This window comes from Mastigoproctus giganteus, chromosome 2 (assembly GCF_048544385.1).
Source record: "Mastigoproctus giganteus isolate SK-2022 chromosome 2, ASM4854438v1, whole genome shotgun sequence".
Classification (NCBI taxonomy): Eukaryota; Metazoa; Arthropoda; class Arachnida; order Uropygi; family Thelyphonidae; genus Mastigoproctus; species Mastigoproctus giganteus.
Genome location: NC_143576.1, coordinates 21,912,043 through 21,927,129, shown reverse-complemented (window position 1 = coordinate 21,927,129; position 15,087 = coordinate 21,912,043). Strand labels below are relative to the sequence as shown.

Below are 15,087 nucleotides of genomic sequence, written 5' to 3'. Positions count from 1 at the left end.
CAAGGTGTGGCCTGACCATTGCCTTATACAAAGGGATAATCACCTCCTTGTCTCTGCTAGCAAAATTCCTATATGTCATTGACAAAACTCCGTGACCTGCTCTGGTAGCCGTCTGCACTGCTCAGAGAACTTCATATCACATGGCACAATTACCCCCAGGTCTTTTTCATTCTCCACCTCCCTGAGTTTTGTACCACACAGTTGGTATATTTCTCTAGAGTTACTGCTACCCATATGGAGTACTTTGCATTTGTCAATGTTAAACTTCTGTTGCCACTTCTCAGCCCATCTGCCTAACTTTTCCAGATCCTGTTGCAGTAGAATACTGTCTTTACTGTCATTAGCAACCCTACCAACCTTTGTATCATCTGCAAACTTGGACATAAAGCCTGATATACCTTCATCAATATCATTGATAAATACACAAAAGAACAATGGGTCCAGCACCAAATCCTGGGAGACTCCACTAATAACATTAGTTAAAATAGAGTAGTGTCCATTTATTATCACTCTCTGCCATCTCCCACTCAACCATTCCTTTATCCGTTGCAGTAACTTGCCCTTAATTCCATACTGCTCCAGTTTGTACAAGAGTCTTCCATGTGCAACAGTATCAAAATCTTTCCTGAAACAAGTATATGATATCAAAATTATTTTTTGCACATGGAAGTGCATTTTGCACTTCCAGTTCCTTTGTGACCACATCGTAGTATCCAATCAAATTGGTCAGACAAGACTTCCCGTTTACAAACCCGCTATGTCTGAACTATTATAGCTGTCTTGTCTAGGTGATCATGTATCACCTCTTTAACCAGTGACTCCTTTATTTTCCCTGGAACAGAAGTTAAAATAACAGGTCTATAATTATTTGTGTCACCCTTTGAGCCCCTTTATGAATTGGGGATACATTCGAATGTCTCCAGTCCGTGTGGACCTCCCGTGACTAAGGATGCTCTCATAATTATGGCTAAGGGTTTGCTTACTTCCCTTGCTGCCTCCTTCATTATAATTGGATAGCTTCCATCTGCCCCAGGTGCCTTTTTTATATTTAAACTAACTTCAACAATTATATTTAACTTCAACAATTTCTCCTCCACTTTGCTCTCGGTAATTAAAAAATCACTTATCTCCCTGTTAGAGTTTGATAAACTTCTGTCTTTACCCTCATTGAATAACTACTCATGTGTGAATGTAGATACAAAATACTCATTCAGTTTATCAGCTACTTGAGAAAGATCATCAGTAGTCAAACCGTCTATGTTAAGTGGACCAATCTGATTCTTCCCCTTCCTTCTAGAGTTTACATAAGTAAACAACTCTTTGCTGTTTTTCTTTGCATCCTTTGCCAAAGATTTCTCATAATCTGCCTTCGCCTGTGTAACCTCCTTTGTAACTTGATTACAGACTAGCTTATATGCTGCTGTAGGCTTCTGTGTCGCCTGATAATTTATATGCATCCCATGCTTTTTTCTTCTCTGCCACGAGCCTCATTAATTCATCCGATATCCATTTAGGCCTGAACCTTGAACATTATTTCTTAGTTGGTATGAAAAGCCCAGCAGCCTCCAAGATTAAGTCCCTGAATTCTTCCTATTTAGAATTCACCATAGGTAACATCACCAGTTGATCCCTCTAAATTGAATTTAATAACTGTCTGAGACCACTGTAGTCATCTTCACAAAAGCAAAATCCCTTCCCTTTAGCATTGATGGTAGTTACATCTTTGAATAAATCCCATATTAGTTGTTTGTTATTTTGGTTTTTAGGAGCATTAGCAACTAAGGCCATATTGCTCCGGGGTTATGTGGTGGTCATTCCCTGACCTTTCTGCATCCTCCGTATTTGGTGGTCACGGGCTCGAACCCGGTCTAATCAAGAAGCGTGTGCTACGCACTGCTGCGTCTCCCACTTCAGTACACTGTGATCACCTAGTGGTTCCTTTATCTGCAAATTCTTAATGCACAAATAATCACTACTGATAATCAGATCAAGGGTATTACTCCCTCTGGTGGCGCCTCCGTAGCCAGGTGGGCAGGAGCAACAGCGCATAGCACACGCTTCTTGATTAGACCGGGGTTCGAGCCCATACCCACCAAATACAGAGGACGCGGAAAGCTCAGGGAATGACCACCACATATCCCCGGAGCAATATGGCCTTAGTTGCTAATGCTCCTAAAAACCAAATAACAAACTCCCTCTGGTTGCCCCTCGAACATGTTGCTGTAGAAAACAATCCTCCAAAAAATCCACAAGTCTTGCTAGTGTACTAGTGGCCAACCCACAAGTTCCAGTCAATATCTGGAAAGTTAAAATCCCCCATTACAAGACATTCTGATATACTGGCCCATTCTATTTCTGTGCACAACTGTTCATTGTACTCATCAGAGTCATTAGGCCTATAATATATTCCTACTCTCATTTTCCCTTTCCCAGTGTTTATCTCACACCAAACAGATTCAACGTTGCACTGTCCACTCATGTCAACTGGATGCACTTCCTTAGATTTATAGTTTCTTAACTAACAGCATAAACCCTCCTCCCTTCCTACCCTATCTGTCCTTTCTCTACACATTGTACTCCCCAAATTCGCCGACCGGGCTAGCCGAGTGGGTAAAGTACCTGCCCGGCAACCCAAAGTTCGCGGGTTCGATTCCCGCCTCGGGCTTGGATCAAAGTACTGCAAAAACCTTGGGAGGTGCAATATGGCCACAGAAGCCGATGCGCCAACAACTACCAAATCAAAAAATCAAATCAACTCCCCAAATTCTAATTCTGCACTGCTTATATCTGTGTGACACCATGTCTCTGATATCCCAACAGTATCTGGCTTTGATGTCTTGTTCAGCACTTCAAATTCATCAATTTTATTTACTATAATTCTAACATTAGTGTACATGCAAGCAATGTTAACATAAGAAATTTGTCACATTTCTTCAGACATCAGTGATCCTTGGTGAGTGCAAAAGCTATTCTTAGACCCTTACTTTTATAAAAAAAAAAAAAAAAAAAAAAAAAATTAAGGCTTTTCTAAGAAATAACGGCCTTAATTTTTTTCAATCAGATTAAATTTACAAAATTTAGTATTCTGCACAATGGTTTACCAAAGTTTTTGATGTTATAGGTGACATCAGAATCTCTGATGAAAAGCTTTTTTGAGATGTATGAATTAGGTATCTTACTTTGTTATATCTGAATTTCCTCAAAAATGCAAATGTCTTGAATTATTTGTGTAACAAAACTTTATTTATTTGCTTATTGACATAACTTCTCTACTAACACAGTCTTCGCACTTAATATGAAAACTTCTGCAATGATTTCATAGAGTTAAACTGATTTACTCAGTTAATAATAAATAATTGAACTGGGACCACTGGAAATTTGTCAACTGTTGGCCTACATTTTTAATATGCAGGAGGGGTTTTTTTTTTTTTTTTTTTTTTTTTTCAGTACTGGCTTGACACACAGCCACATTTGTCACTGACACATTTGTCAGTCTTCACCAATTTGTGAAGACTGACAAATTAAGACCTGAGAAATGTGTATGAGAGCAAAAACATTTCTGGACAATCTGAGATACAGATCCACCTGGTGGATTCCATGAATGCTAATGCCAGATTCCATTCTATACCAAATATGCATAGATTCCATTCTATACCAAATCGTCACTCTTTTTGCTGTCCGTAGAACTGATATTTTCAAGTAGAGAGACAGTTTTACTTTAAAATGGGACAAAAAACATCTGTTAATGATGGGCAGGGAACAAAAACATTTGTCTGGCTTTATTGTTTATTTAATAAAGTGTAGTTCATTTGTCCTTATTCAAAGATCTTCATTTTGGGCAAAAAATGGTGGAAGAAATTTAATTCTTTACACTTTAATTCTTACATGTTTATAATTTAAAAGAATGTATGTGTGTAAATTTTTGTTTCATGGAAAATAAAATTCTGCCTGAATTCGTTTTTACAGAAGATTGATGGCCAAAGATTTTTAAATATGGGTAAAGATGAAGTTATGTCGCTAACAGGAATGAAAGTGGGACCATCTCTGAAAATCTTTGATCTTATCCAACAACTTAGGACACATCTCAAGAAATTTTAAGACTAAAGGGTTTCATTGTCAGTTTTTTTTTTTTTTTTTAAGTATTTTATTTAGGAAATGCTTGTATTGTTGATTTGTTAAAGTAAACTGTCTTGTGTGCATTTCACAATGTTACTAATGAAATTTGTTGTGCCTTTGTATTGCTGATCACGGAAATGCTGAGCAGTGAGTGCTTTGCTGACTGACTTTAACTTTATATAAATAAAGCATAATTATATATATATATATATTTGACATATTAATTTAGAATAAATATTTTTTACAGTAGAAACAATAGTGCTGACCATAATTAATTGTTATATTGTCAGCTTCATATTTGATCAAAAATATAGTCATAATTTTAATGTCACTTATTATAGCTACATAAAATGTCAAATGAATATTTGCTCACCTTGAAAAACTGTATTATGTGCAAGATGGCATTCTAATTTTGCTTTAATTTCCAGTTATCATGTAGTAAATTAGGCCTTTGAACAACTTTTTATTATTATTGTGTTAAGTCTATCTGGAATTTATATCTGCTCTCAGTTGAAATTTTAGGTTCCTAAAAAGCAGTTCTTCATGATGAATATGCAGAAGGGGAATTTTTCTCCAAGTTTTGTATTACTACTGTACCTATTAAACATAATATATATCAGTATAATTATACCCGTTGTAAAAAAATAATGATTTATGTATTTTTGGTAGTAGAAATAAGATTTCAGCATTAAAATAATTTCTGCAGAACTCCGTATATTTTATTATTAATGTAAGCTAGTTAGTTTCATTGAACTTCTCTGATATCATACTTTATTTTTGGAAAATGCTATAATCTGTCTGCTTTATGCCTCCATATTTTTTCTTGCTCATGTAGTGGTGTCAGGAGAAAATTTAAATGTTACGGCGAGTATCCTGCAAATTTCAACACTGCAGGCCAAGTGTAGTAGTCTGAAAATGGAGAGCGACATTGATGTTCATGTGAAGCAGCAGTATGTTATTGAGTTTTCGAATACAGAAAACTAGGTACCATTGAATTTCAATGATATTTTAAAAATGTTTATGAGGATCTGACAGTCAATGTGAGCAGTGAAGTAGGATGTGTCAGTGATAATGGTAATGATATGGAGACATATCACGGTAGGGCCATCCTCACACTGCACTGACAGCAGGAAAAATACACAGAGAGTGGATAAACCAATTTGTGAAGACTGACAAATTAAGACCTGAGAAATGTGTATGAGAGCAAAAACATTTCTGGACAATCTGAGATACAGATCCACCTGGTGGATTCCATGAATGCTAATGCCAGATCACAAGTTGTGAGAGTTCAAGCTTGTAATGTGAGACTATGGGTGACAGTTTTCTTGGCTGCATTGTCACCAGAGATGAGACTTGTTTACAGCACTCTGAAAGCAGTAGTCTGTGGAGGAGTGATACAACAATTTGCCGATAATGAGAAAATTCAAAGATCAGGCAACTACTGGAAAAATAATGTGTTTACCATTTTTTGGAACAATAAAGGGTTTATCTTTGGGCTTTCCTGGAACAAGAACACAAAATTGTAAAAAGTAATGATTTCTGTCTACTACTACTACTACTACTACTGGAAAAATCATGTGTTTACCATTTTTTGGAACAAAAAAGGGTTTATCTTTAGGTATTCTGGAACAGGAACACACAATTAATGCTGCTTGCAGTGTGGAAAAATTCCAGGAGCTGAAGACACAAATAAGTTGCAAAAGTGAAGCCAGAGAAGAAAACAAAATTTCTTCTTCACCATGCAATACCAGACCCCATCTTGACATGGGAAACCATTATGGAATTCGGTTGGACCATTCTGCCATATCGCCTGTACAGTTCTGACTTCACACCATTGGACTCGCCTGCTTGGTCCTATGAAGCAGTGGCATTCGTTTCATAGAAGATACAGAAGCAGTTCTTCCCCTCGTAATTTTTTAATTCAAATTTAGTATTAGTAGTGGCAAATGATGAAAGGAAGCAAGGAAGAATCAGCCAGGAGGGTGGGGGAAACCATTATTATGTCATCTCTAACAATTTATGTAATCTTTCCTTAAATTTATTCAAACTACCCACTTCCACACTACCAGATGGAATATTGTTCCGGCAGTCAATTACTTTCTTGTTGAAAGCAAATTTTTGCACATCTGTTCTGCAACCATCCTTTTTTCAATATAAATTTATCCCTTAAGTATGTTCTTTGAGAAAGAAAAAGGATGCCATTAGCATTTAGTTTACTTAATCCAATTAAAGCTTTAATCATATCTTCTTAGAGATGCCTAGTTTCCTGCCACTGCAATTTGCAAAACTGAAGTCTTTCTTGGTGAGAGTGCCCTTTTGTGTTACTGACTAATCCTGTGCGTTTCTTTGCAGCCATTCCAACAGATCCACATAACATCCTCCAGGCCTACAGCCTTGTATGCAATACTTAAGATATGGCCTAACCATTGCATTATACAATGAAATGATCACCTTCTTATACCTGCTAACAAAATCCTCTATATCGGTGGTGTTCACCCTTTTCCCATACAGGGACCATATTCAAAGTTAGATTTGTTTGACAGGCCACACAGAGTGATTTGAGAAAAATTAGTATGTTACATTTTCCATATCTTGTTACATCTAAAAGGAAGTTTCTGTTTTTCATTTTTTTATTTTCAGGCTATATATGAAAAATACAAATTCCCAACACTTTTATGTGCAACAAAACTATGTCAGTGATTTATTTTTTAGTTTTTAGATTTTATTAAAATAATAAAAATGTTATTTACTTTTGTTTTTTAAAAAAATACCTTGCTTTTGCTTTTTAATGCTCACTTTAGAAAATTTACAATCTTAAAAGTATCACTGCTTTACAATATTAAGGTGATAGTATATAACAGAGCTATACGTTCTACGTTGATATCAGTATTTGTAAAATAATAAGAGAAATTTACCTCGATATGATACATAGAACACTTCCGTATGATACTCTTCAGAAATTAAAATGAATAAAAGATTAAAAAATCAATTGCATAAATTTTGCAAAACTGTTTACCTTGCTGAAGCAGACAATGCTTTTCGTCTGTGTGTCGTGATCACAGGAATGGAAATTACGAAGTGTGAGAGCTTGAATCTTAAATAGAGAGATTATTTGTCTTTACATATCTGTGCAAAAGACGACGAATCAGAGATTAGATAAGGATGATGAACGTTAATAAAATTCTCATTCAATTTAATTTCGACAGTTTCTGCAATTAATAAGTCTTGTTTAATTACATTGGATACTAAGTATTTTGGCCTCGTTAAATAAAAATGTGTTTCTTATTAATGGCATGGAAGGTCAGTTCCAATACTGCTGCACGAGAAGCATGAACCGAGGACATGTGCTGTTTTACGTAGATAATGAGCAGAAATTGCTTGGATCCTAGGTAAGACGGGACACAATCACTGCAAGAAATGTTGTATACCAAGTCATTTATTTGTATTGTAAAAGAGGAAAGGACTGATCAATTGTTCAGTATAGTGTGTAACTTCCATATTGGTCAAAGGCATCAAATGTATATGCTCAAGTGTTGAAAGATAGACCTCCAATATTAAGTCGCTTAGACTCAATCCCATTGGCAAACCAAAAATTTGTTTCTATACTTTGTCTCCAAAGGTTATATAGTTGGCTTCAACTAAAAGTTTAATCAAGTGAAAAATTTCTTTAATAGAAAGCTTTGTATAATTAATTGATATAGAGTTATTTAACATATCCCAAAGAATATCTAATGTGTATTCAACATTTACATTTATATATAAGGAAGTAACATCCAGTGAGAATAAATTATCATTATCGCCGAGTCTACAGTCCTCAAGATTATTAAATAATGTACCGCAGTTTTTTATCCCAAATTGTATCGCCTGTCTAAAGGGTTTTATAATACTATAAACGTGTGGCTAAGGATGAAAATGCTGAGTTCCTGTAAGAAACAGTGGGCTGAATAGGAAATCCATTTTTATGCAATTTTACCTAACCAAAAAATGCATGAATGTTATATGTTCTGGACTTCGATTCCATTAACTGACAATGCCTCCATAGCCAGGTGGGAAGGAGCAGCAGTGCGTAGCATACGCTTCTTGATTAGACGGGGGTTTGAGCCCGTCACCACCAAATACGGAGGATGCGGAAAGGTCAGGGAATGACCACTGCATATTCCCGGAGCAATATGGCCTTAGTTGCTAATGCTCCTAAAAACCAAATAACAAACAACCACCATTAACTGACACATGATAATGTAGTCATTTTTTCAATACTGGTTAACACTTCATTGTACTGATTGACCAAATTGGTAAATAGTACCGGGTCTACCTCTAGAATAGTAGAGTATCTGATATAATTGAATCTAACTTATTTATATAACCAGTTTTATAGAGTATTACTACTGTATCTCCTTTATCTGCTCTCTGAATAATAATGTCTTTATTTTCCCGAAGTTCATGATAAAGCAGAACTTTCATGTCATTCATTTTAGGAGGCACTTTCTTTTTGTTATTCACCACTTGGTTATCTTGTTGAATAAATAAATCTTTTTGTGGAACATTACAAAGCCCAAATTCAATATCTATAAAAAACTGTTTTTTAGGTAGCTTGCAAGGTGGTAAATTATAATTTAATCCTTTGAATAAAAGTGCTATTTGGTCCTGCGATAGCATATACGAGGAAAGATTTATAACCTGCTGATATGCAGATACATTACACATTGGGCAACGGGGTGTTTGAGCACTAGCTAAAGCATTCTGATTGTGTGATAGCATGTTCTATGCCTGTGGGGGAGTCAGCAATGAACTTGTTTGCACTTGGCCAAAAGCTTGCGAGTATGTGTTTGAACTCATATGAGGCGCCTCCGTAGGTAGGAGCAGGAGTGCGTAGCACACGCTTCTTGATTAGACCGGGGTTCGAGCCTGTGACCACCAAATACGGAGGATGCGGAAAGGTCAGGGCATGACCACTGCATATCCCTGAAGCAATATGGCCTTAGTTGCTAATGCTCCTAAAAAACCAAAATAACAAACAACAACAACTTATATGAACCTGTCTAGATACCCACAATAATGTATTCAATTTGTTAGTGTGTCTGTATTTATTTCTGTGGCATGTGCTTCACTTCACAAATCTATGGAGGTCTTCAATACAGACCAATCATTTGGATGTAGATAATTTTTTAATTTGTCTCGAAGTTTGGAAAGGGAAAGGTATTTTTGTTTATTGGAATACCGAGATTTCAAGGTAAGTTTAACAACATTACGCGATGTGGCAAGTGCTAGTTGCTTTATGCCCAAAATTTTATGATTTAAATTGACCTGGCAAATTTCGGAACGATGTTGTTTTGAAGGCAATATTTTAGAAAAGAAATATGGTAAATTTGGGCCGAGTATCTTAATATTAATCTAATGTAATTTTGCACCAAGATGTTCAAAAAAGCTCCCATAATTGTTGTGTATCGATAGGTTATGCCTGGAGAGAAATTTAGATTTAACTTTAATTGATTTTTAAAATTTTTTTTTTGAATTGTGTTTAATTGGTTTTTTACTGTAATCGTGTTGCATTAATCTTTTTTTTTTTTTTTTTTTTTTTTTAATTTCTGGAGAGTATCATACGGATGTGTCCTTCATATCCTATTGAGGTAAATTTCTCTTATTCTTCTACAAATATTAAGGTGAATAAATAAATATAATACACTTATAACTGAAAATATTCAAAAATTTTATTAAATAATAATAAAATAGCACAAATAACATTTACTGAACAAAACTTAACATTTAATGAGATAATTGAGCTGGATATTTTTAGATAATTGTGCAAAATTTGGTTGAAAATTTGTGACTCCAATTCTCAATACAGAATGAAGCTGCTCATCTGTTATTCTCTTTCTTTTTAAATATTTGTTTGATTTCATGCATGAAAAAATTTGCTCGCAAACATATATTGATCCAAACAAAGTAGCCATCTTCATGGCATTATCTTTTATTAGTGGTAAATCTTCAGGTGTTGAGAGTTTTGTAGAATTCAAGTAGTTTATTTTCACAGTCCATATATTTATTTTTGAGCCATGTTTTAACTTGAACATCGATAATTTAAAGTTGCAGGCTGGGACTGTAGTTTCAGCCATAGAAGTAAATGGATTCTCAAACAAGCTTATGTCTTTTTGACAGGATCTTATATCAGCAAATTGACTTTGAAACTCGTAAAAAAGTAATTGTAATAATGAAAGGCAATGATTCTTTGGAAATATGTGTTTCTCTTTTAGCTCAGTATAATATTCAAAGTGAACTAAATTGTTTTGCTCATTTTGGGATTTAAATAATAACATATTCTGTGAAATGATTTGATGTCACTATACAAATCACAGACCAATTTTCCTTTCACTTGTAGTTTTAAATTAAGAGCATTTAAATGACCTAGAAATGTCTGTAAGAATTGCAACATAAAACAGCCACTACATAGTTGATACAGTGGTACCTTGGTTTGCGAGCATAATTCGTTCCGGAAACGTGCTCGTAATCCAAAGCACTCGTATATCAAAGCGAATTTCCCCATAAGAAATAATGGAAACCCAGATGATTTGTTCCAAAACTCAAAAATATTCATATACTGTAAAAATGATTAATACAAAATACATACCTTTTTATATTTTTAATATTTAAATTTAATATACATAATTCGATTGCTCGTTTCTGCGAGCAATCGAATTTATTAATTATTGGGTAGGACGACTTTCACTGTCTCTAACGGAATCACTGCTATCTGTTGATTTTTTTTCTTTTTGTGCGACTTTAACAAGGAATCTTTCCAATGACACTTGCTTTTGCCTCCTTTTGAGGATTTCACGGAAATCAGATTCATCGCTCGCACTATTACAAAACGAGGAGGCACGCTTGATACACATAAACAAAGCTGCACGCGTGTAGCCCGGTGGGCCGGAGGCCGGTGTGATTTTGGCCATAAACCGTAGTATGAGGCCACTATAAATTTTCCCGGGTAAGAATTTTTGACCCAGTCCGCCTCTGTTTATCGATATTGCTTCTTTTTTTTTTTTTTTTTTTTTTTCTCTCTCTGAATCTGCAGTGTCTTTGCCAGGATGCTTCCTTTTCACACCTTTTAATTATTTTACTCATTTTTAGGGAATAAAGCACAATTACAAAACGAGTAGGCACGCTTGATACACATAAACAAAGCTGCGCGCGTGTAGCAACTGAATAAACAACACCGTAAAGGCAGAGACAACTCTATTAACACCTCACATTTTACTAAAGCACATTTCTAGGGGTTACTACCATAAAACAATAAAAACAATTTCCAGTTGCGTTTCTGCGAGTGAATCTGTTATAAACTGGTAGTAAACTCGATCTAATTGCTTTTGCGATTATACCGATAGCTGGAATTGTGTTGGTTTTTACGTTATTATGGTGAAATGTGTTTCCCCTTCACTGATATAAAAAACCATAAATACATTTTCAAAATCTTCTCTTCATTCCTATCGGGTTGCGTTCGGTTGGGGTGATTCTGCGTTCGACTGCCATTTCTTGTAAACACAAAGGCTAATTGTGCATAAGCGAATTCGGTTCCTGTTATATAAGATATCGTTCCCCTATTTATAAATCGTGTATGATCGAATTCGTGTAGTGTAAACACGTGTTATACGAGGACTGACTGTACAGTACTCGTATTGCAAGACCTCGCTCGTTTATCAAGTTAAAATTTATTAAAAATTTTTGCTCGTCTTGCAAAACACTCGCATACCAAGTTACTCGTAATCCAAGGTACCACTGTATTTGTTTTATTGGTTTCCCTTTTTCTGTCATAAAAATATCAAATTTGTGATGCGGTTTAAAGAAACGATATAACACATTGCCACAACTAGGCCATCTCACTGCACTATGTAACATTACATCTTCATATTTAGCTTCAATTTCTGAAACTGTTGAAACATACAATGATTATTGTTATCAAACTGTAACAGGATGCTTAATGATTTTGTAATTACTGAGAGCAAAGTGGAGGAGAAATTGTTAAAGTTAATTAGAGTTAAATTAATTAATTTTTTAATTAAATAAAGTTAATTAATTAATTAAATTAATTATATTAAAGGAGGTGGCGAAAGAACTAAGCAAATCCTTAGCCATAATTATGAGAGCATCCTTGGACTCAGGGGAAGTCCCCACGGACTGGAGATGTGCTTGTTTGTTTGTTATTTTGTTTTTAGGAGCATTAGCAACTAAGGCCATATTGCTCCGGGAATATGCGGTGGTCATTCCCTGACCTTTCCGCATCTGGTGGTGACGGGCTCGAACCCCGGTCTAATCAAGAAGCGTGTGCTATGCACTGCTGCTCCTTCCCACCTGGCTACAGAGGTGCCTGGAGATGTGCAAATGTATCCCCAATTCACAAGGGGTGGGGGGGGATCGAAAGGTGACACGAGTAATTACAGACCAGTTAGTTTAACTTCTGTTTCAGGTAAAATAATGGAGTCGCTGGTTAAAGATGCATTGCAGGATCATCTAGACAAGACTGCAGCAATAATTCAGACACAGCATGGCTTTATTAAGGGAAATTCTTGAATGACAAATTTGATTTGATACTATGATGTGGTTACAAAGGAACTGGATGCAAAAAATAATTTTGATATCATATACTTGGATTTCAGGAAAGATTTTGACACTGTTGCATGAAAGACTGTACATATACTGTACATATTGGAGCAGAATGGTATTAAGGGTAAGTTGCTACAGTGGATAAAAGGATGGTTGAGTGGGAGAAGACAGAGTGGTAATCAAGACACTGCTCTTCATGGACTAATGTTATTAGTGGAGTCCCACATGGTTCGGTGTTGGGCCCACTGTTGTTTTGTATATTTATCAGTGATATTGATGAAGGTATATCAGGCTTAGTGTTGAAGTTTGCAAGTGATACAAAGATTGGCAGGGTTGTTAATGACAGTAATGGCAGTGTGCCACTGCAACAGGATCTAGAAAATTTGGGCAGGTGGGCTGAGAACTGGCAACTGAAGTTTAACATTCACAAATGCAAAGTACTGCATAGGGTAGAAGTAACCCTAGAGGAACATACCAACTGTGTGGTACTACACTTAGGGTGGTAGAAAATGAAAAAGACCTGGGAGTAATTGTGCAGTCAGATATGAAGTTTTCTGAGTAATATAGACAGGCTGCCAGAGCAGGTCATGTGGTTTTGTCAATGATATACAGGAATTTTGCTAGCAGGGATTGTGTGTTTGTTATTTGGTTTTTAGGAGCATTAGCAACTAAGGCCATATTGCTCCGGGGGATATACGGTGGTCATTCCCTGACCTTTCCGCATCCTCCGTATTTGGTGGTGACAGGCTCGAACCCCGGTCTAATCAAGAAGCGTGTGCTATGCACTACTGCTCCTTCCCACCTGGCTAGGGAGACGCCTTTTTAGCAGGGAAAAGGTGATTATCCCTTTGTATAAGGCAATTGTCAGGCCACATGTAGATTTGCTTGAACAAATCTCTAGTACAGAGAGAGGGGAAAAGGAGTCCTGTTTCCAAGAGAGGCTTAAGTTCTGCAAAAATTGCAGCGGCTAGAGACTAGGCATCTGCAAGGTGATCTGAGTGTCATCATTGAGGTGTATAAGGCCTTGAATGGGTTGAGCATGCTGAATTCTGATGGGATTCTTCCGCTTGCTCAGATTTCGAACCTAAGGGGGCATAAATTCAAATTGAGGAAAGACAGTTGTAGAATAGATGTGCGAAATTTGCATTTAGCCAGCAGGTGATTATTAATTGCTGGAACAAACTTCCATCTGTCGTTGTGGAAGTTGATAACTTAAATAAATTCAAGGAGGAACTGGACAAACTTTCAGAGAGAATGGTTGTGTGCATTTTTTTTTTTTTTTTGGCTGATGCTACATAAGCTCATACGCTTTCTTTCTTGCATCACATGCCTCTGTTACTACTAAGGCCATGTGATCTTATAAAATTTATAGTTGAAATAACCATATTCATAACTTGTTGGAGTTCCAATACTTTCCCACAGAGAGCTTTTTGATGCACAGTGCAGTGAATTCCAATCAGAGGTTCAGCTCCGATATCTGTCATTTTCTTGGTTGTTCTACCTATGAGCCCAATATTTTTACTAATCATTTTCTGCACCGTTAGTTGACTCCTACCAGGTTTTTATTATGTAATCTTAACTTTTTTCAATAGATGGGAAAAAATTTTCCCGTGGTTGTTCCGTGCATATTCTGCAGATCAGCTAAATCTTCAACTGGTACAAAATTATCATAAATTCCACATCTGAAGGTAAGGAGTTGATCTGTGTCATTTACATCAGTACTGTCATCCAGTGCCACACTAAAATATTTCATTTGTTTTATGTTTTCCAAAAGTGTTCGAACAAATTTTTTCCATTATCTTCTCTTCGCATAATTGCTTGTCGAGATAAACTAATGCCTTGTGTTATCGTTTGTTTTTCTGGACAGATTTCTTCCACAACTTTTAACAAATTCACCACCACTGAACAGTTTACTTTTCTTGCATTCTTAGGCAAAGACTTCTCATATTAGCTGTAGCTTGTGTAATCCACTTTTTGTTCTACCACTAACCTCATCAGTTCATTTTACATCCATTTAGGTGTAATGTAAAATAATTATCTATTAATTGCTATAAAAAAACTTAGTATCTTCTGTGATTACTTCCCTAAATGCTTCCCATTTAGAATTTGCAGTTGTTAATGTAACCTTTTAGTCCTAAATGAAATTTAAATTTATCTAAAACCATTTTATATTCACCCTTATGAAAGCAAAATCCCTTCCCATTACTCTTGACAGCAAGTTTATCTTTAAATAAATTTCACATCAGTACAGGTGATTACTGTCACCTGGTTTTACCTTTATCTAGAGATTCTTAATGCATGAAAAATCACTGCTGATAATTATAGCAAGAGTATTGCTTTCTCTTGTTGCCTATCTGACATGCTAGTGTGGAAAGC

The 15,087-nt window shown here is 35.9% G+C and overlaps 1 protein-coding gene across 5 annotated transcripts in view; it reads left to right on the top strand.

Annotated features, from left to right (window-relative positions):
• Window positions 1-4,131, top strand: part of LOC150089212 (MBT domain-containing protein 1-like) — a 406,745-nt gene extending 402,614 nt beyond the window's left edge. For 4 of the 5 annotated variants that reach the window (XM_090388417.1, XM_090388411.1, XM_090388400.1 and 1 more), the window contains exon 20: window positions 3,967-4,131. In XM_090388417.1, the coding sequence (XP_090244543.1) occupies window positions 3,967-4,098 (132 nt within the window). In that variant the 3' untranslated portion in view covers window positions 4,099-4,131. The remainder of the gene's footprint in view (window positions 1-3,966) is intronic. The other variant, XM_090388425.1, reaches the window with a different exon arrangement.
• The last annotated feature ends 10,956 nt before the right edge of the window (window positions 4,132-15,087 follow it).